Below are 20,645 nucleotides of genomic sequence, written 5' to 3' on the forward strand. Positions count from 1 at the left end.
TCATTAGATTTTTTGAAAAAACGCATCAAAGTATGAATACATTTATTATATTTTTTTGCCAACGAATACATTTATTAAATTATTTATTATTAATAACATTTTATATTTTTATACAAGTACTCTATATGACAGATAATATGTAGTTTTTATTCCTAAGATTATTTTCCATTATATTTTCTTTCATTGGATCGCATTTTGCCCTGCGAGCTGGAACACAACAGAACAGAGGCAAAGGAAAAGGATATAGAATTTTGGGGCTCTCTTTATAATAATATTAAAATGCAGAGGTCAAAGCGCAAATAAGTTCGTGTAGACTTTCCGAAGTGGCGTTCCCTCCACATCTATCCGAAACAAAATTCCCTCCTTCCCTCGTTTTCTGCTCTTCTCACCTTCGGCCCTAACTCTCTCTACTTTCCTCCAAACCCTTCCCTCCCTCTCTCTCTAAAACCAACCATTTCCTCTCACTTCCTCTCTCAAAATTCTCAAATCCTATTGTCATTCTCATTACCTTTTAGTTCTCGTTTACATTTACTGATGTTCCCAGTCAGCTTCTAAGACAAAGCTCCAGTGATTTAGGATTGACAGCTGTACGATCAGTTTAATGCTCCATGTCTGGAGGCGTTGGAGCTTCAAACCGTCAGGCATCGCCACCACCTGAGACTTCTCAGAATCGGCCGCCACTGAAGCGTCACCTGGTCTTCGCGTCGACTAAACCGCCATTTGTTCCTCCGGATGATTATCACAGCTTTTCGTCTCCCAACTCTAGAAGGGCTGCCGATCAAGAACATGAAGCTGTTGTTGTTCGATCTCCGGTTAGTCATTGTTATATCCTCTGATGATTTGGGTTTACGTTTAATAATGGTGGCTTGCAATTTTTTTTGCACCGCTTATTTTTCGTTTCTTATTTCCTTTTCCCTCTCTATATTTGCTGAATTAGCAGGATTAGTTTGCTCATGCTCCCGATTTATATTATTTGAGCGGACCTGTGGTTTTGACTTTTTTAATCCCGCGGAACAATAAAGCTTATTTTCCGTTTCCCGAACCCCTTCGATGTTAGATGTTGTTTTGCAGAAGCTAAGATCACGCGGCTGTCCCATTTTCCACCTCCAATTTTTAGGTCAACTTTGAATTTTATTTGCTTTGTTAGCTCTCTCTTGTTCAATAACTAGGTGGGGAATAGAGGATAATGAGGCAATATAGCTTCTTTTCGGGTTGCTTTTGATGTAGAGGCAGACTTTTGTTCCGGAACTCCAGTTGTTGTAGCTTTCAAAGTTTGATCTGCAGAGTTTACCTTTCTTTTGCTCTTGAAGGCACAATACAATTTCCCAAGCTCGAATAATATTCTGAACTGTTATTTGGCCTTTTGCTCCGATGACCAAGTTTTAGTAAAGCTCTTTAAGTCTTCCAACTTGAATCCAGCTGTACAAAATATTATGAGATTGTTGGGTGTTTGGTGGTGATTTCAATGTACATGTTCAAGAAAGGGTGCTAATTGTGCAAGAATAAAATTAACACCCTCGGATGTTGTGTCCTTATCTTTTGTGCTTGTTTTACTTTTTATAGTTTGTTGATGACAATTCTACGCAGTTAACGTGTGCTTAATTACGAATTAGTTAGATGTTAGGCGGATAATTGGTTAAGCATTGGTGCTTGCACTTTCATATTAGTTTATTTTTGTTATTGCTATCATTACTACATGTTATCTTGCCTTCATCAGGCCTATATATATTTGTTTTTGTTCATATCTTTAGTCGTCTTTTGTCCCTCATATTATAAGTTCTAGAATCTGCTGATGATGCCAGTACATGAAGCGGAAGAGCACAGTGAATGACAGCAATGGAGAGTCCCAGGAATGGAGTAAGAGCCCAGCTACTAATGTAACGATTAGTCCCCTCAAAACACCTGTGTCTGCAAAAGGAGGAAGGACATACAATAAGTCCAAGGTTGCCAAAGAAGGCAAATCTGGTCCTCAGACCCCCATCTCAAATGCTGGTGAGAAAATTATCCCATTGTCTTTCATGTTGAATGCTTGAACTAGGTTCTCTACCATGTTTGACAAATTTTTGGAAACAACTTATGTGCAACTTGTGATGGTGGTGAAAAATTGCTTCTTTCCTGCAGCACTTTATCTATACGAGGCTTGGATATTTGAGTTTAATCGGTGTTTTTTAATTTTGTATTGATATACAGGTTCCCCTTCTCTAACTCCTGCTGGCAGCTGTCGCTATGACAGTTCCTTGGGTAATTTTGGAAGCATTTTTTATTACTTCTATGTCTCTTGATTTCTGCCTCATGTAGCTATGAAGGTTACTACTTTCAAGAGAAAAGAATAACAAAATTATGCCATAACTTCATAGGTTTGTTGACTAAAAAGTTCATCAATTTGCTCAAGCATGCAGAGGATGGTGATCTTGACCTAAACAAAGCGGCTGAAACTTTGGAGGTGCTTGTCTAAAAACAATGGCTGATATGTCTGCTAAATATTTCCATGTCCATAACATATGGATTTAAATTTTTCTTGTTGCACAGGTGCAAAAGAGGAGGATATATGACATAACCAATGTTTTGGAAGGAATTGGCCTCATTGAGAAAAAGCTTAAAAACAGGATACATTGGAAGTAATTCTGTGACGCAATTTGAAATTCTGCTATATGCAGTTTCTCTTGTTTTTAGCTTTACATTTTTTTATCGGTGTTAGGGCACCATTTTCATGTCAATTCTTGTGGAATACCTATTGCAGGGGAATCAAATCTTCTACGTCTGGAGAGGTTGATGGTGATGTATCTATGCTAAAGGTACGTGGCGTGTGTGTTTTGTTGTGAATAATATACTGACGCACAAGGAACCAATTGTTGTCAAATGATCAGTGTTGTCGATATGGCATTGGACATGTCTCTATGTTTCAATCTATCATGTCTAGAGACAACACTCAATAAGTAGTTGTATGATGTTCTAGTGCTATGCTTATCATAATTTATGATACAGAAATATAAAGGAAAATAGAGGCTTAGCACCTTGTAGTGTGGCAGGGCATATCGTTAATTATGCTGTGCCCTGTGGGTCTTCTGATGTGTTGCAGGCAGACGTGGAGACACTGTCTTTGGAGGAGCAAAGATTAGATGATCAAATAAGGTTTTATAGTTGTTTTGAGTTAGAGAAAAAAATTTGCTGTTTCAAAACTGCTGGCTAATACTGTTGCTTTGGATTTTGGTAGGGGAATGCAGGAAAGGCTGAGAAATTTGAGTGAAGATGAAAAAAACCAGAAGTATTTTCTTCCCGTCAAGATATGAGATTAATTTTCTCTTTATGAAGGAAAAAATAAATGTTATCATAATAATTCTTGTGGATTTTTCATTTAGGTGGCTTTTTGTAACTGAAGAAGATATTAAGGGCCTACCCGGCTTGCAGGTGGGTGTGCAATGTACATGATTGTGCCTATCATGACAATTGCTATACTCCTTTTCATGCTGATTATTGCAAGTGCTCACTTTTAACTGGTGGTCTTTATGCATTTCTCTAAGCAGAATGAAACTCTAATAGCAATTAAAGCCCCACATGGAACCACCTTGGAAGTCCCTGATCCTGAGGAAGTAAGTTTTGGGCATTTACTTTGATGGAAGTTTCTTGATGTTTTGAAATTGATGTTTCTGATGCATGATGGAGGTTGTTGCTTCTATATCCATCAGGCCGTTGACTATCCACAGAGGAGATACAGAATAATTCTTAGAAGTACAATGGGTCCCATTGATGTCTACCTTGTCAGGTATCCTTGCCTTGGCCAGCATTTCTTTTTGTCATCCCCCCCCTCCCAGTTTGTCCGGTAATCACGTTACTTGATTTTGTCAGTCTGGTTATAAGTATTTTGTGGTAGTTGTATATTTACTGTATTCATGCCACTACTATTTCATTGTCGAACTTCTGAATTATTTTCTAGTCAATTTGAGGAGAAATTTGAAGAGATGAATGGTGTTGAGCCCCCTGCAAGCCTCCCACTTGCTTCAAGTTCAGGGTCCAATGAACACCTAACGACAGAAATGACTCCTCTTGAACACAATGGAAAGGGTCTTGAATCTCAAACTCAACTGCCATCTCATACATGCTCTGATCTAAATGCTTCACCAGAGTTCGGTGGGGGCATGATGAAAATTGTTCCTTCTGACGTTGATGTAAGTTTATCATGTTCACTTTGTAGTAGCTCTGAAGCAATTGGAAAAGTTGTTATCAATCTGCAAAGGGTCTGCCAAGGCGCAGTTCAAGAACTCAACAATCTCATTACTTTACCTTTATATCTAATGCCACGTGGCGTTTTTGTTTTACGCTTGCAGAATGATGCAGATTACTGGCTACTATCAGATGCTGACGTTAGCATTACAGATATGTGGAGAACAGATTGTATCCGTCATTTCAAATATTTTATTGCCTTCTATTTCCACTTGCCCTTTCTCCAAGTTCTCCCCTTGTACCTTTTTCTCCCCTCTTGTGTTATATTAATTCCTTAACTCCAATTTAACAGCCAGTGTTGATTGGAATGGGGTAGACATGCTTCCCTCTGATTTTGGAATCGCCTCAAGACCACAAACTCCATCATCCGGGTTTGCTGATGGACCATCCACATTAGCTAACAATACTCAGAGGTGAAAGCTGATGCGTCTAAAATCATGCTGTACCAGAAAGCATGGTTGGCCCCTGGCCATTTATTCTTTAAAGGAAATTTCTTCGATAAAGTAATTGGTAGACTTTTTGTATATCGAGGATGATCCCTGGAGCCGTTGAATGTGAAGCTGGGGGTTTATGCTATGCTGTACAGTTAACGTCATTGACCATCTCTTTTGAATAAACTGGTAACAGGTTATGCTTCACGGACAATTTAGCTTGAAGGCAGATTCGTTGATTCCAGGGATGTTACTGAAAATTTTGCTGTTTTGCGAAATACAGCAGACGCCATATTCGTTACCTCATCTCAGCGATTGCCTACTTCGAAGTCTCAGGCGTCATGGATTCCCTTATTTGCAAGGTCTGCAATACAGCGCAGCTAGGTAGACGCTGCGCCGGCTGCAGCCAAGTTGCAAAGGTGTAGTGGATATCATTATCAGGAAAAGATCCTTCATCTTAAATAATTATTCATGCTGGTTGTATACATTTCCGAGTGATAAAATCATGTCACTTGAAATTAGCTGGAAATTTCATTATCCAAATCGTAGTTTTAAGTATATTTAGAAACTGGGCAGTAGCTAATGGGGCTATGACAAGCCCCAGGGGGGCTGTTGCTACTCCGCTGGGATGCTTTCAGAATTGAGGATGATGCGATGTTATTGTGCCTAAAATATAAGGTATTGGAGCTGGGGTGTTCGAATCTAGCCATCTTGAAAAAATTGAGAATGGAGAGGTTAAAATTTAACATGCGAGTTCACAAAACGCCGAGACCTGGAAGCTGCATGATCTCGTTTCAGCGGAAGACGAAAGGCAATCACAATCGTTCAATTTCGGCAACGAATCTGCTACGATACTGCTACGCACTTTCAATTCGTAATTTCCACTTTGACAGTCGGTCATTGCATGTTAATTTTCACTTGAAAGTTTTAACAGTTAGGAATAATGGGAAGCCAGTCGTTTTATGTAGAACTCGAATTTCTAGCAACTTGAGGCTCTTCCTCCTCTGTGAGACAATGCGTCTTGTATTTTCCCCAACGCGAATGTCCGAGATTAAAAGTTGCCGTATGACATTGAAGGACGAGGATATTGAGTGGAATAATAGTATGAGCAGTAGGGTTCTTGTCACTTAAATAAATGGTTAGAAATTTAAATTTCAGCTCTTGTGCATACAACTTCTTAATTGACAGGGATATCTCTTGCCCTTTATTGCGAGTACCTGGCCCTGGGGTAATTAAACTCTGTTGCCAGTGGAGAGTCCTTGTGTCTCGTATAAAAATAATAAAGGTTAGTATAAAACAAATAATATATGGAAAACCTATCTTTAAAGAGATTTTTGCAACAATTAGGAATAGGTCAGATGTAAAGTTTTTCTTGGTTGGGCGCCAAGGTAATCGTGCTGCAGATCATTTGACAGCTGCTTACAAAAGAGAGTTGATACCCAACGGGTGGCTTTTAGCGGCAACACCTCTCTTGGATGAAATTTTATTAAGTGACATGAATAGTTGCAAGAATTTGGCCTCAAGTTCACTTGGTCAGATGTCTAATGTTGCAGATTCTAGTTGTGCTCCTCGTAGTATTAATAGTCCTACTGCTATACAAAAAGATGTCGGCTAGTCTAGTTTGAGCCTTTGTTGTATTTTTGTAGTCTTTGTTTTGCTTGTATTTGCTTCTTTTTTAGTCAGTATGTTTTTTTTGGGGGGGTCTATATGTTTTTTTTTTTGAGTCTGTTATTTTGTTAATAGCCTTAGTGTTTTTTTGAGTATTTGTTCTGTATTTTTTTAGTCTGTTGTTCAGTTTTCTTTAGTAATAAAAATATCTCTTTGGCAAAAAAAAAAAAAACTAATATAAAGCATTGCTTGGGGGCCCCCGGGGGGGTTGGGGAACTAGAATGAAGCATTAGATGTTTTTTTCCCCAAAAAATTGAATATGATGGCGTACGTCCATTGTTGCTTTTTAGTGTATCTGGATACAAATCATTTTAATAAAAAAAAAAAACAATCTGTAATATATGATTGAGCGTTGTCATGGTCTAAATAGGAGGTACGCTCTCTAAAACAGTCTTTGTATTCACAGACATAAAAATGAGAACTTGAACTGAAGTGGTAACCCTTTTCATAAGGACCAAGGAGTATGTTACTTAAAAGTAATTCTTCTCGTACTTGCTCACCTTCGAAATTTTCATTGCATATTTTGTCTAGTTAGAGCTAGAGATAGAGATAGAGATAGATGTGCTGTTAATAGTGGAATAATGTATCCATCCATACAGTGTATCCAAACATCTTGGGTATCATAATTGCATCATTGTTCTTCCTCCGGAAAGATCATGGATGATTTTTTTCTACTTCTTTCTCTCATCACTTATTCTACTTTCCATCTCTTATCTCGACTACTACCTCATATTAAAATAATTAAAATTTAATATTTTATAAAATTATTAGTAAAATATCAAATAAAATGATTTTGTTGTTTTTTATCTGTTGCTGTTTTGAATTGTTTTAACTAGAATGGATCAAAATTTTTAATTTTTTTTAATATTATTCAGTATTTTGAAAGAAAAGGGAAGTGCAGAGAATACCTCCCCACAGAAACATTGTGTAGCCTGATGAGCTGTGTCCAGACAAGGAAATTGGCCGCTTCCCCTCGACTCGACCAGTCATTTTCAAAAGCAAAAATAAAGAATGCACATAATTCTAATGACTAATTTGTTAGTTAAAAAAAAAACTTTAGGGCCACTCAAGTTCAAAAAAACTATGTTTTTCTCATAACAATTTAATTGTTCGCCAATTAATTAGATAGGCTTCACACGTTGTATATCTATTAATAAGATAGGTTAACAAGATGGAAAAGAAAACAAGCAAGGGAAGGAGACCGAGCATGGTCAGGGTTCTTACGGAAGTAACAGCAAACGAGTGAACCACAGTTGACCAAGGCAAGGAATTGGAAATTCAAACTCGGCTGTTTGTTTTGTTCGTGGATTTAAAAATCCCTTTTTTAATAAGGACGATATGACTTTCTTGGTTGCTCTATCCTTTTCCATAAAAATCCTCAACTTGCATGTTATTGATCTCACGAATAATCCAACAGATAGAGATGACTGACGTCGTCACTCACATTGCTTGTTAGTTATTTGACGCTTCATCATACACTAATAAAAGCAAAATATTATTTGAAACCAGGCCAATTATTACCAATCACTGGGAAGTGTCGCTTCTCATCTCTTCCATCAGTGCTCAGATGATCAAAATACTTGCAATAAATTTTACTGGTATATGTTTTCCTAAACAATATGACGAGGTGGGCGGGTGTGATACACATGCCATAAATCGCGAAAGTCGTACGAGATAACGAAAGGACGGGAGCGAAGATTAGAGGGGAGGACAAGCCAATAATTGCCAAAGCCGAAGACGTTGGAGGCTTGGAGCCAATCTGCAACTGTCTCCTTCCTCTCGTCTTCACCTTGATTCCTCCACTTTTTTGTTGGCCCCATTCCATGGACGACTGCCTTCCATCTCCGAAGACACCGTCAACTCTCCGCCGCTGGCACTCCATACCCACTTCCGTCGTGGTGCCCCCCCGAGCCGACTCCTATGCCGCCGCCACGCACACGCCGCGGCCATCAGTTCTCGACTTGGACTTTGGCTCCATCAAGTCTCCCTCTTCCTACACGTCCCTTAGAGATGTACTTCCTTCATCCACCGCAGCCGTCAATTCCCCCACCGCCTCCTCCGCCGCCACCAACTCCTCCTATCACATATCCATTCGCAATCGCCTCGTTAAGCAGGCCGCTTGGGCTTACCTCCAGCCCCTGTCTGCTTCCCCACAAAGCTCATCCGGCCCAAATATACTCCGCCGCCTCTCCTTGAGATTCTCCTCCTGCTTCCGCCTCGTCCGTCAACGGCTACTTCCGGGCGCTACCCGAATTTTTTATCGGATACTCCGGGCATTCCGGCGCCGTGTAAGCCTATAACGTTTTCGTCTAATGGCGGGACGCATATATCCTTGCCTTTTTTTTTTTCCTGCGGTTGAAGAATGGAATCTGTTTCTTATTTTCCTATTTTATAGTTTTATAACTTGCCTCCTGATTTTGATGGTCTCGAAATTACAAACGAATCAAAGAATACTCGAATTAATCATGAAAAAGAAAGGATGAAAAAAAGGACTTGAGCCACAAGCAATGGAATTCATATTACAATTTACAAGCCAAAAAAAAATCAAATGTTATTTATTTAGCTTTTCGGATGAGGAGGGCAGGAGAGAGAAGATTAATCTGCTCCATAGCTCCTATTGGGACTGACATTAACTGTACAATTCTTACAGTTCTCGACGCTGTGGACTATGTGGCGATCGCGGGCTTCCTGTGTTTAAGCGCCTGAGCCTTGCGCGAGCTTGGTTGAGTGCATACTTGGAATAGCCTTCTTCTCCCTCCTTTAGTATGATAACATCCTCCTGCACTTGCTGATGAAGCCTCACACTTCTGAACTTTGGTGTCTCCACCCGCTTCAGACTCGGCGATGGCGGAGGACTTGGGGGCGACTTCTTGATCTTGCCCGCTACACTATTGTCCTCCATGGCAGATTTCTTTGAAGAATTCATTTCCTGTGGGGCACTTCCTTCCTGCATGTAGCTCTTCTGCAATAAATTCTCCTCAGTAACATGCTATCATTGCTGTCATCTATTTATTTCCTTGCATCAACACACATAGATAACAAAGTAGATGGTGCAGAAAGTTTTGTCTTGTGCTTGTTGTACTTATAAATTGGTGCTATTTGCTCAAGTTGGTTGATTGGAAACAATGGGGTAGTCAAATTAATGAGAAAATGAAAGGAAGTGAAAAATTGAGACAAGACCTGGGGAGGGGGAGTGGCTTTCAATCTAATAGACTGAGTGGCCAAGTACTCGAGACCCTGGAAAAATGCTGAGTGCCCCATTTTTGCACTGATTTGCCAGTAATGAGCGACCAAATCCCGTCCTCGAGCTTTCAGCTCCATCAATTGCCTGTCAATCTCGTTTTCATGTCTTGCGACAACAGGACGCAGCACTGTTTGATAAACAAATCCTGTCCCCTGCAGTTAAGTTAACAATACTTGTATTAGCTATCTCCCCATTTCTGAATGAAAAGAAACCCATGAGTGTATCAAGCTCTTACTTTAGTTTTGGGGTACCACAGGTAGACAAAGAACGCCACCTTCATCTCTCCATACAATGGTAACCTTTATGAAGTTGGATGTTCATTAACGGCACAGAGCCAAATTTAAAAATCCAATAGCTGGGGGGAAAAGAATGCAAAAATGCAATACATACCATCCAACAAATATATCTGTAAACCTTTCCAGAACTGTGACGATAGCCACAATGATCCTGCATATCAATGATGCCTAGGTTATAATTTTACTCATAGGACCAAGAACAAAAGCAGGATGTATCGTCCTCGATGTTCTTGAGAAACTGTCATCTTTGTTATTCCTAACTCCATTTGGAAGAAAATGGCGCATTTGGCTTTTGAAGGTGGGTGGTTTCAGATACCCGCACTGTAAAATCTGTAGTTTTGTAAGATGCCTAATACAGCATCATAATCACGTGCACATGATTCGGTCCTCTCTTTACTCTGCTTTTCAAGTTAATGACCTCCATTTGAATGTTGCAGGAAAAAGATCCTTTTCTTGATAGGCGGAGTTCAATCTCTCCTTTTTTTTTTTCAGTCAAATTATATCCCCACGTCTTGAACATGATGAACATCATCAAATTTGAATGACATAAACTTGGTAGCAATCATACAGCGAATCGGGAAGGGAATAGGCTAATAGAAGGGAAGTTCATTTACTGAAATCGAACTCAAAAGAAGGCGAAGGTGGATTTCTCTTACCAGTATTGGCACCAGAAGCGGAGTTCCTCAATCTGGACCCTGTTCTTTTCTACAGTCTTATAGCACTCAAATCCAGGGTATGCATACCCCAGAAGCAGACTGGAACCAAATAATTATAACATATAAAAATCACATAATGACTCAAACATCAGAAGCAGAATCGTCGAGGAAAAAATATACTTACATAAGAATCCGAGTTAAAAAATCACCCAACATTTTCAATCCCTATCACGTCACGGACCGGGGGAACTCTGAAAACGAAGCAAACCCATCAAAGGTCATAACGATCAAAGTACAAAGCTTCTGCAGAATAACCAATTACTGCTAAAGACAGAATCTTGGGAAGGATTTGATCAGCATTACCTGTTCTTCAAAGAGAATTCCAAGATAAATCCTCAACAGACTTATGAGTCCCTTGGTTGAATTATTAAGAGGCACCCAAAACCGTCGATATGGAATGGGGTGCCCCCAGTGATAAAGGTATTGATAAGATGAGATTTAAAACAAAGAATATAGATGGGTTTTCTTCCCTGGGAAGAATAAACTCACATTCTATTTGAAACAACAGAAGAAGCCTGAGATCAGAGGTAACTGAATGTTCGAATATATATAGGGGTGCAGTTATATCACGACATAAGCTGATTAATGTTTTTTCAAAAATTAAAAAATAGAAAATCTAAGTAGAGACCAAGAGAAAGAGGAGGAGCGGGATTTCTTCCCACGGACGCTTCTCTTTCATTTGGGACGCAACTCTCTTGGGAGTGACTCATTTTCGGGACTTGTTCAAAAACAAACGGTTTTGCGGTTTCTCAGTTAGGCTTTAATAAGCCATTTCCCATCATTTTGCAGCGTTTATAGTTGATCACTATTATTTGACTAATCATTTCCCTCTTAATCGGCAGCGAACATTAGAGGATATAAAGGAAAATAGAAATGTACCAGAAGAGGAAATGCCCATTCCTAGACCGTTCCTCGTGACAGTCGAACAAGCGCTTTTGTCCCTCTTCACTCTCTTGTCACGATTAATTAGGACCTTAAGATCGTGCCCCAGAGTAGTTTTCATTAATACATCAACAGGTTTAAAGAGAAAGAATTTAGGACATCTAAAATCTAAAATTTTGACATGATATAGAATCGAACAAGTAAATTGGCAATAATGAAGAGTTATTTTCTCTCGAGCATACGTAGTATGGTTAATAAAGGATTTGGTGAGTGATTTCTGGAACAATGGAAACATCTCATCAAGCAGCTCATATTTATTATAAGATAGCAATTTCAATGATGTAAGTTGTTAGCATCTTGTGATTACCACTCTATATATTAAAGTGTAGTGTAATGTTTGTCTTAAAGAGACTGGGATAGTTGAGGTTCTCGTTTTGCTTTGCAATTACCACACTGTATAGGCTACGAATTTTATTATCAACTTGGGTGACTTGTTACATTTACATTATCTTAGTATGTAATTGAATGATGGCATTCCTTTAATTCAAAATAACTTTTATATTTGACATTGGCATGCATTGATTGCACGTTGATCATTCTAAGACGGCTATAAAAAAGATGCACGTGATTTTCTTTTTCTTCTTTCGCCTTAGGCCCTTTCAGTTCCAATCACAGCCGGAGGTGATGTCATGCTCAGTCTTTCATTTAATATTAAGGATTAATAATTAATAAATTTTATTAAAAGTTGCTATTATGTCAATTTATTTGAATTTATATATCATTTTAGCGCTGTATAACGACCAGAGTAAGTATAAATTGTTCATCCTGAAAAATATATCTGCTCTGACCTTTTTTCTGTGGCCTCCTTGACTAAAACCAACGCATCGATATTTACATTTGATGGTGAAACGTAATGGACCCAACAGAAGGAGGTGTGATCCAAACCCTATGCGTTTTGATAATCAAGGAACAGTTCACTTTTTAATGCTAAGACATTAAGTAAATATACATCCTCTACTTCGAAGATGATCTTTCTTTTCACTGATGTTATCCTTCTGCTCCCTCATGTAAGCCTCGCACGTTTGAGATCACATCAAGGCATAATAAGATAGAGTCGAGAATAGCAGTCGCAAGCTTGTTCTCACTATGCTCTGTTTTCAAACCAATGAAACAGAGCTGTGTTTGATGCGCCAGAGACTAACTATTACCCAGATCATCTACGTTATACAGCCTTGCACATGATCTTGACGACATCCACGTTATGTCTCGTGGTTGTTTTTAAACTAGGACAACAATTAATCATGGAAATCGCATCATCATAGTGAGCTAGACGGGCATGGACGTGCAGATCATAAGGACGTGTACGAAACAGAGTGTATGTACAATTACTTGCGTGATCCGAGATTCAGGTCGCCGACAACGACAAGCACAAGGAGTGAATTGTAATTACGAAACATTGAGAGCGCAGGGTCCGGGGTAAAGACACAGATAAACAGTACGGACCAATAAATTAATTTCCCCAAATGCAATTTTTCCACCAGAAATTCAAAATTTTAGGGGTAGGTCTCACGTTGTGCGGTAGGTAGAAACAATGCAACCTACTCGCTTCTACTTCGCTATGGCCTCTCGAGGCCGGAAATTGTTAATCATTTATGATAACCTAATCTCAAAGCGGGGTAAATATTTTAACTGTTGTTATTACTATTATCATCAAAATTAAAATCAAAATATTAATAACTATACTAACACCTAAATCCATACATGATCCCCGCGCCAAATTGCTTTTGCTGATCCATGAGTTGTTAACTTATATATGAATCGATTACTTTGATACAGGCACGTGTGAGAAATAATCGGCTTATCCCCTTTATTAATTTTCCATTTCGTGGTGGTTAAATAAGAGAGAATAAGTCAATTTATAAATAAATTATCCCTCAAAGTCAAAACGTTCTCCATTCCCACGATCTTCTTTCACACCGTCCTATTTAAGGGGGTTCTGGCAGCCCAAATTACTATCATATGCTTCACTTTCTTGCTTCATCCACTGTCCGAATCATCCCTCAACTGCTTCGCAGTTCTTGGTACTCTCAATTCTCTGTATTCTATGACCTTCCCTGACACTTCCAATGTCTATGAAACTGGTTACAACTTCAATTCAGTCATATCTACATTGCCGATTCTTTTACAGGACATCTGAATTCCATTTATCGAAATATCGACGATTTAATTTTGGCTTTTTCAGCTGTCCGATTTTGTAAATCTACCAAGTAACTTTTCCTTTTCAGGACCATTATTACCGCCAACTGCGCAGCTACCAATATGGTTACTGAAAGTCTACTTTCTAAAACTAAGAAGCGTGCCAATTTTCGATTGTGCAATGTATCGAGGTATTTTGTCATATCTATTTAATTAAATGATGATTGTTTTCTTTCTGGGTTAAGAATATGGCAGTTATTTTTAACTCTTGACTTTCGCACCATGTTTTTATTTAGTTACACCACTGAATTATTGGAGATTCGGGCCGAGGATCCAAGTTTTCATGTTCTATTTATACCTGGAAACCCAGGTGTGCTATCGAGTATAGACTGTTTGTTAATATGCTTATGTTTTACCATTGCTCAACGATGACATTTGGGTTTTCCATTTACCGCAGGTATTATCACATTTTATGTGGACTTCATTGAATTTCTATATGAACAGCTTGGAGGAAATGCATCTATCACAGGCAAGTAAACTCAATTTTTCTATCTCGTTACTTGACATGAAACCGCGACTGATATGCTTTTTGGTCAAATTTTCACGACGCATCAGCTATCGGCCACATCTCTCACACAATGAAGGTATATTAAATACGTTTACATGAAGGATGCAGTACTTTTATTTGTTTCAATATGGTTGCATGCGTGTCTAACGCAGAGCTTTGTTGCTAGGATTGGGAACGTGGACGGTTATTCTCATTAGAAGAACAGATTAATCACAAGGTAAATTCTATGCTACGATGCTCTTGGCAGGATGTCAGCTGGTATGAGTTTGATAGCTTGACATATATATATACACATATATATTCGTTCATTTTCAAGTTGGTAACACTTGGGATACTGTATCAGAGGTTAGTTTTTAGATTATAATTTAACAAATCAGAATATGTTGAAAGTTTCAAGCTCTTGAATTTCCCCTAAACATCTCTAACTACAATCTGGAAATAGTTAGGATATTGTGCCCATGTGCTTCTACATCATCCTATTGTCCAAAGGCCCAAACCTTATCCTGGAGACAATAATATTTATTCTAGCATGTTAGATGCGATGCCACACTTATTTTCTGAATTAGCATGTTATGTTTTCCAAATGTTCGGCTCATATTGTTATCTTTGTTTTTAGTTTGAATTCTTCATCCATCCCTTTGATTTATAATCTTTCATATTTGCATCCTTGCTCCAGCATCTCTTCAATTCTCATTTACTGTGTGCTGACCTAGTTATTGTATTCTTCCCTTTTCTTTTGCTCTGTAGGTTGCTTTCATCAGAGAGGAATTGCAAAATGCTGGCATTCCTATTCTACTGGTGGGTACTTTTGTATCTACTTCCATTTTGCAGCCAGAGCTGTTTTAACTTTTTTAACATCTTGTTTGATATGTTCGTATTACGAATGAATAATCATTGTAGGAGTTGCATGGACAAAAACACCATATTTTCGCATGCTAGCTAAAATCTCCCTTTTTCTGGAAAATGCTAATCGTTAACTGTAGTGGATGCAAATCTTTGGTTTGTGGCTTACTTTTGGAGTAACAAGTGTCAAAGTGTAATAAGAAACTAAAGTTTCAGACATGTACGAGGAAATAATTTGTTGGGTCTGAACAAAGCAAATCTACAAGATTATATGTAACAATATTTTCAAGGCAGAGTTGTCCTGTCAAATCTATCCCAAGATGGCTCTTGCCCCAATCATGAATGAATTTCCTTAAGTCCAGTACTTGTGTGCATTTATCTGGCTAACCTTTGCTTATTTACTTGAAAAAGACAAAAACTGGATGTTGGTAAACGAGGCAACCATACCTGGTTCTTGGCCAAAATTATCACCAGCTAGTTGTTACTTTCATGTTCAAGATTTAAACGTATGTGGCTATTGTCATGGGAAACTGCATAAGCATCCTGCAAGAGGAAATTAATGAAATGCTTTTTGCAAATTCATGTTAACCAAAAGCATTTGTGCTGAATGGACAAAAGTTTTATTTAAATGAATGAATCAAACATTTTGATAGCTAATGTAGCAATTTCTTCACCAGGTTGGACACTCTGTTGGTTCATACATTTCCATCGAGGTTTTTAAGAGGTCTCCAGAAAAGGTGGTTGGAACTTTATGCATATTTAGCTTAGGTTGTGCTACCTTGCCTTCACTTAAATGATCTGCTCTCCTTTCTTCTGGGTTCTGTAGGTCAAATATTGCATTGTGCTTTATCCATTTTTGACATTAAACCATCAGTCAAGAAAGCAAACTAATATTTTTAAGTGCGCAAGGTGAGTTCTTGCCCTATGGCCAAATCGCTTTGACTTTGTCTACTTTACTTTGCAAATCTAAGAGTGAAATCTTTGGAGTTTCAGATCCCCATTCATATCTACTGCTTTTAGTTACACGATAGCATTATTAGGATTGCTGCCTACATGGGCCTTTGAGTTTTTAGTCAGAAAATCTCTTGGGGCATCCTGGTCCGCCAACGCAGTTGAGGCTGCATGCTCTCACTTGTCAAAGGTTGGTTTTTGCTGTTGAAAAAAATAGCAAGGTTGCATTCTAAACCTATAAACAAATTTGCTAATTGGAAGTCAACTTTAACATGACAGATATCTACCTTTCCATTGTCGCCAATTTGTGGTTTGTTTTACGTTGGGGTCATGGCTGCACCTTTATACTGACTCTTTTCAACTTGAAACAACTTTCAGTATCATACTATGCGGAATATCCTCTTTATGGCGGAGACTGAAATTGAAAAGGTAAAACGCTTGTTCTTTGCAAGATTTGCGGTTTCAAATTCAATAGTTATGACATAGACCTATTTCTCTTCAATTTTTATCATGTAAATCTTTCATTTCATTTTGACCAATTGTGAGATTGCTGATATTTAGTTAATATGTGAGTGTTAGTTTTATGTAACATGCCATGAGCTGACTATGCTTGATATACAATCACAAACAAAAACAATGGGAACTTGATAGAACACTACTAGTTTCGCTGAAATAAACAAGTTAGTCTCCTCCAATGAGTAGCAAGAGACAATCACAGAAAGGTGAAGAAAAATAAGAACCATGGAGGTGGTGATGACCTTCCCCTCCCCAACAGCCTGGTTCTTGAGAGATCAGGTTCTCTCCTGCTCTCATGACAGCTATTCCATACCCTCCCCACAAAATACCACCTACTAATGTGTACAAACTGATGCTGCCAGTCAGGGTTGTTATCCCTGACTCAGACCATTTTGCTTCTCACACCCCAACATATTGCTTTTTGTGTGTTGGTTGGATCTCTCTTCTTCCTCCCATAAGTCTTGTGGGCTCCAGCTCCTTTGTGACCCACTTTGCCTTTCCTTTGATAAACTTTTCCCCACAGCCTATTGAGCCTATCAGAACTGCGAGCACCACTTTGATATGGTGACACTGACATGACGTTCTTGCATTCAGATGCATATGGCAAGTACAGTAAGTTGATATGATGCCCAGGATTTCTTGATATAGAGATAGAGACATATAAGAGAAGATAACACTGGTAATTAACCAAGGAAATGAAGAAAAAATGGCTGTGACCTCAAGGCTCCTGGAAGGAATGTATATGGCTGTTTGGCCATTCAATCATCTCCATTTATTTATTCATTTTCAGGTTCAGTTAATCAGTTCATTGCCTATAGCACATCTTATATTACTAGAAGTTCTTCCAAAGTGTTTTTGCATGCAATTTTTTATCACTGAAAATTGCTTTCCCTATTTTTGTTTGAAAGTTGCTTGCACAACTAATTAAATGCTTTCTGTGTAGCCAACTATGTGCTAAACTACATTGACTTGACCATCATGTGCTTACCAGAGCATTCTGTGTTAGCTTTCAGAGACACCCGACTGGGCCTTCATAAGAGAAAGAAAGACTCAACTTGCATTTTTATATGGTGTTGATGATCACTGGGGTCCACTTGAAGTTCATGAAGAGGTAAATGATGCGACTATTGCAGTTTCCATTATCTTTGGTGAGATGTAGTTATCATTTTATCATCTAGGACCACCAAAATAATAATAATAAGAAGAAGAAGAAGAAGAAGAAGGAGAAGAAGAAGGAGAAGGAGAAGGAGAAGGAGAACCTTGCACCCTCTTTGCATTGTGTGGGTTGGTTAATTATGTACTCCAATTTATATGGTAGCATTGGCGTCCTTTTATGGTTTCGAAATGTTGCGCCCATCTCCCCATATTGAGGTTAGTTTGCAGATTGCAGGAGTGAAATCGCAGCCAACGGCTGAACAGTCCTGTAATTTTGCTTTTTTGAAGAGGGGCTTTTTGCTGAGAGTAAAATGATGACTCCTTTGTAAGCCTCTAGTTGACAGTAGATTCACTAGGAGGGACTAACATTGTTCTAACAAGCTATAAAACTCGTGGGAGTTACACATGTCGAGATTTGTGATGATAAATTGTTAGAGCTGTCTTTTGGGATGATTCTTAGAACCAGTTCTTGAACGGAGTATGTCTTTCTGTTTTATAGTAAATGAAATGATATAGAACAAGTGCTTAAAGCATGTTGCTAAAACTAAACGATGGGAAAATTTATGTTTTTCATGCTTTCTACAATAAAAGTGATCCTTGATTGCCTCTATGCTTGTCATATGGTTATGGTGTTTCTGATACTTGCATCACCCGATCAACTCCCACAGTAACTTCTCTCTGTTTTTAGGCCAACTTCATAATTTCCTTTTTTCTTGTCACAGCTTTCCAGACAGGTTCCAGATGTTACCTTAACAATCGAAAGAGAAAATCACACCCATAGTTTCTGTTGCACAGAGGAGGGCTCATTATGGGTGGCTCAGCACGTGTCTAGCTTACTCAAGGATCAGATGACATGCAAAAGCACATAAGGTCCGACTTTCTTTTCTGCTTCCTTCTTCTACTACCCGAGTTTTCTCAATTATTTAGCATATTGGGCTTGCCTATTACGTAGATTCTATTATATTATTTCTTTATTTACTTTTCACGTTCCTCCATTACATATGAGAATTTGAAATTAAATCTTATTAGAGAGGATGCCAGAAGTGACAGGTGACAAGGTCAACATTGGGAAGGGGGAACGCGTGAGGATCAGAAAATCACGTGTGTTTGCATGAAAACTTTAGCTTTCATCTAATTGGGCCTGTTGTCCCGTGACTATTTTCTTAAATTGTTTTCAAGGGATGTATCTCTTGCGAACATCAGCATGCACATTGCCAAAGTGTAGTGTATGGCTATTACCTGCTGTACATTACTGTATATCCTTCATGTTATTAATACTATTGATTCCATTGCTTCGGTTGCATGGCTGTAACAGTGATGTTCGATGACTATTTCTACTTGCTTCAGCCCATTTATTCCATGGATGAATTCCCACGGTTAACTTGGAATCATCCCTCTGTTTTTGCAGTTTGAAACAAGGTTCAAAACATGGCATAAGTTGCTGCCGGGAAAAAAAAAAAAAAAAACCATGGCACAAATTAGGCAATAGGCGTAAGATTGCCTCTGTTTAGATTCCCAAGTGCACGAGGTTGCTTCCAAATCTGGCATTCAAAAGGGTATTGATGGGCTTAAGGCCGGAGATGTTCACGTAACTGAAATGATTTTCAGAGGATTGTAGCGTGGGTAAAAACCATTATATTCTTCCACTTCCTCCGATCTTAAATATAAAACTCATTTTATAGTCTAAATTATATTATAAAACAGGTGTTATATTTTTTTTTGGACTCAAAACAGGTGTTATATTTAAGATAAGATGAATAGATTATGATATTTGTATTTAAATTTGTATTTTGACGTTGAAGCAAAAAACAAATTATATTCAGCCTTTGTCAATCTGCAATTCCGGTCTCGTGTGATTCCAGCAGCATTTTTACTTGTACTTGGATAAGAGCGTACTATTTTGAATAATAAAAAATTTAATAAAATATTTTAATCTAAACATTAATTATGTTATCACATAATGAGTGATAACGAGGACATGATTAATATATCAATAACATTTGCAGTAAATCATACTAGTATTTATATATAAATTATAAATTATGAATAATGTAATTATTTGGAAATTTTTATGTGACATAAAAAACATAGGGGAATAGTATATTATAAGAACTAAACGAGGTTATTATGTATTGCATTAGATTTAGTGAATAAATAGCCAGTATACTTAAAAAGGTTAAGGTACATCCAGCACCCTGAAATATTTGATTGGGTGCATCCAGTATCTTAAAGTATTTTGTGATGCATTTAGCATTCTGTAATATTTTTTTAAGTGCATCTAGTACTGTGAAATATTTTTTGGTGCATCTAGTACCTCAAAATAATTTTTTTATATGCGTCTAGTGCCCAACAATATTTTTTGGTGCATCCAACTTCAAGACTAAAAAATTTTTTTTAAGATATTAGATGTACATAAAAAATATTTCATAATGTTGGATATATTACAAAGTATTTCAAAGTGCTGGATCACCTGAGACAATATTTGGTGGTGTTATTAGATGTACCTTAACCCTATGGAAAAATAATTGGCGAGATTCCAGTATTAATTCATGCCTGTTTTTTCTGGGGTATGTAGGAAATAAGTCAAACGAAGTCAATTTCGGTTGAATAAACTTGGGCTTTTCGTATAAAAGGCCTGAGTATAAGCTTAAACCTGACTTTTTAACTAAGCAGGTCAGACTTTTTGCTCAAAAAAAAAAAACTAAGCAGGTCAGACTCAAATTAAATCATGCCGAAACGTAGATCTTTAATAGGGATTTGTTATTAATGTTTTTTTTAAATTATTTAAATCATATTTTTGCCTATATATAAATATGATATACAGTTATAGATCCAAACATACGTGACTCGATATATATTTATATAAGGGAGGAGTATAGCAATAAATAATTAATATAAAAAATGAAGTTTTTAAATAATTAATAAAATCAATATCTTCGTACCGGAGACAATCTTGTT

The 20,645-nt window shown here is 37.9% G+C and overlaps 4 protein-coding genes across 6 annotated transcripts; 3 read left to right on the plus strand and 1 right to left on the minus strand.

Annotated features, from left to right (window-relative positions):
* Positions 1–402: 402 nt before the first annotated feature.
* Positions 403–5,210, plus strand: LOC114740752 (transcription factor E2FA). 2 transcript variants are annotated; one of them, XM_028928964.1, is made up of 15 exons: positions 403–812; positions 1,803–1,992; positions 2,191–2,241; positions 2,358–2,443; positions 2,530–2,618; positions 2,741–2,795; positions 3,080–3,132; positions 3,215–3,265; positions 3,360–3,408; positions 3,525–3,590; positions 3,687–3,763; positions 3,935–4,166; positions 4,326–4,392; positions 4,514–4,678; positions 4,849–5,210. In XM_028928964.1, exons 1-14 carry the CDS (start codon positions 609–611, stop codon positions 4,636–4,638), a joined length of 1,395 nt encoding a protein of 464 aa, XP_028784797.1. In that variant the 5' UTR covers positions 403–608; the 3' UTR covers positions 4,639–4,678; positions 4,849–5,210. The 2 variants fall into 2 exon arrangements, with proteins under 2 accessions (XP_028784797.1, XP_028784796.1); XM_028928963.1 differs by having other exon boundaries at positions 4,514–4,634.
* Positions 5,211–7,942: 2,732 nt separating this feature from the next.
* Positions 7,943–9,402, plus strand: LOC114740852 (uncharacterized). The gene is made up of 2 exons (XM_028929097.1): positions 7,943–8,608; positions 8,971–9,402. The coding sequence occupies exons 1-2, from the start codon at positions 8,144–8,146 to the stop codon at positions 9,016–9,018; spliced, it is 513 nt and encodes a 170-aa protein (XP_028784930.1). The 5' UTR covers positions 7,943–8,143; the 3' UTR covers positions 9,019–9,402.
* LOC114740824 (putative HVA22-like protein g) lies at positions 9,330–10,752 on the minus strand. The gene is made up of 5 exons (XM_028929072.1): positions 10,701–10,752; positions 10,517–10,615; positions 9,955–10,011; positions 9,800–9,863; positions 9,330–9,716 (listed from the first exon to the last, which is right to left on the minus strand). The coding sequence occupies exons 1-5, from the start codon at positions 10,730–10,732 to the stop codon at positions 9,330–9,332; spliced, it is 639 nt and encodes a 212-aa protein (XP_028784905.1). The 5' UTR covers positions 10,733–10,752.
* Positions 10,753–13,459: 2,707 nt separating this feature from the next.
* Positions 13,460–19,140, plus strand: LOC114740775 (lipid droplet-associated hydrolase-like). Of its 2 annotated transcripts, XM_028928993.1 has the most exons (14): positions 13,460–13,539; positions 13,744–13,845; positions 13,951–14,024; positions 14,112–14,183; positions 14,270–14,298; positions 14,389–14,439; positions 14,970–15,020; positions 15,743–15,802; positions 15,892–15,974; positions 16,059–16,206; positions 16,395–16,445; positions 17,539–17,643; positions 18,410–18,557; positions 19,096–19,140. In XM_028928993.1, the coding sequence occupies exons 1-13, from the start codon at positions 13,478–13,480 to the stop codon at positions 18,554–18,556; spliced, it is 1,035 nt and encodes a 344-aa protein (XP_028784826.1). In that variant the 5' UTR covers positions 13,460–13,477; the 3' UTR covers position 18,557; positions 19,096–19,140. The 2 variants fall into 2 exon arrangements, 1 of the variants encoding a protein (XP_028784826.1); XR_003739715.1 differs by lacking the exon at positions 19,096–19,140 and having other exon boundaries at positions 17,546–17,643; positions 18,410–18,511.
* Positions 19,141–20,645: the final 1,505 nt, after the last annotated feature.

This window comes from Neltuma alba, unplaced genomic scaffold, assembly GCF_004799145.2.
Source record: "Neltuma alba isolate B1F8T4 unplaced genomic scaffold, ASM479914v2 tig00003187_pilon, whole genome shotgun sequence".
NCBI lineage: Eukaryota > Viridiplantae > Streptophyta > Magnoliopsida > Fabales > Fabaceae > Neltuma > Neltuma alba.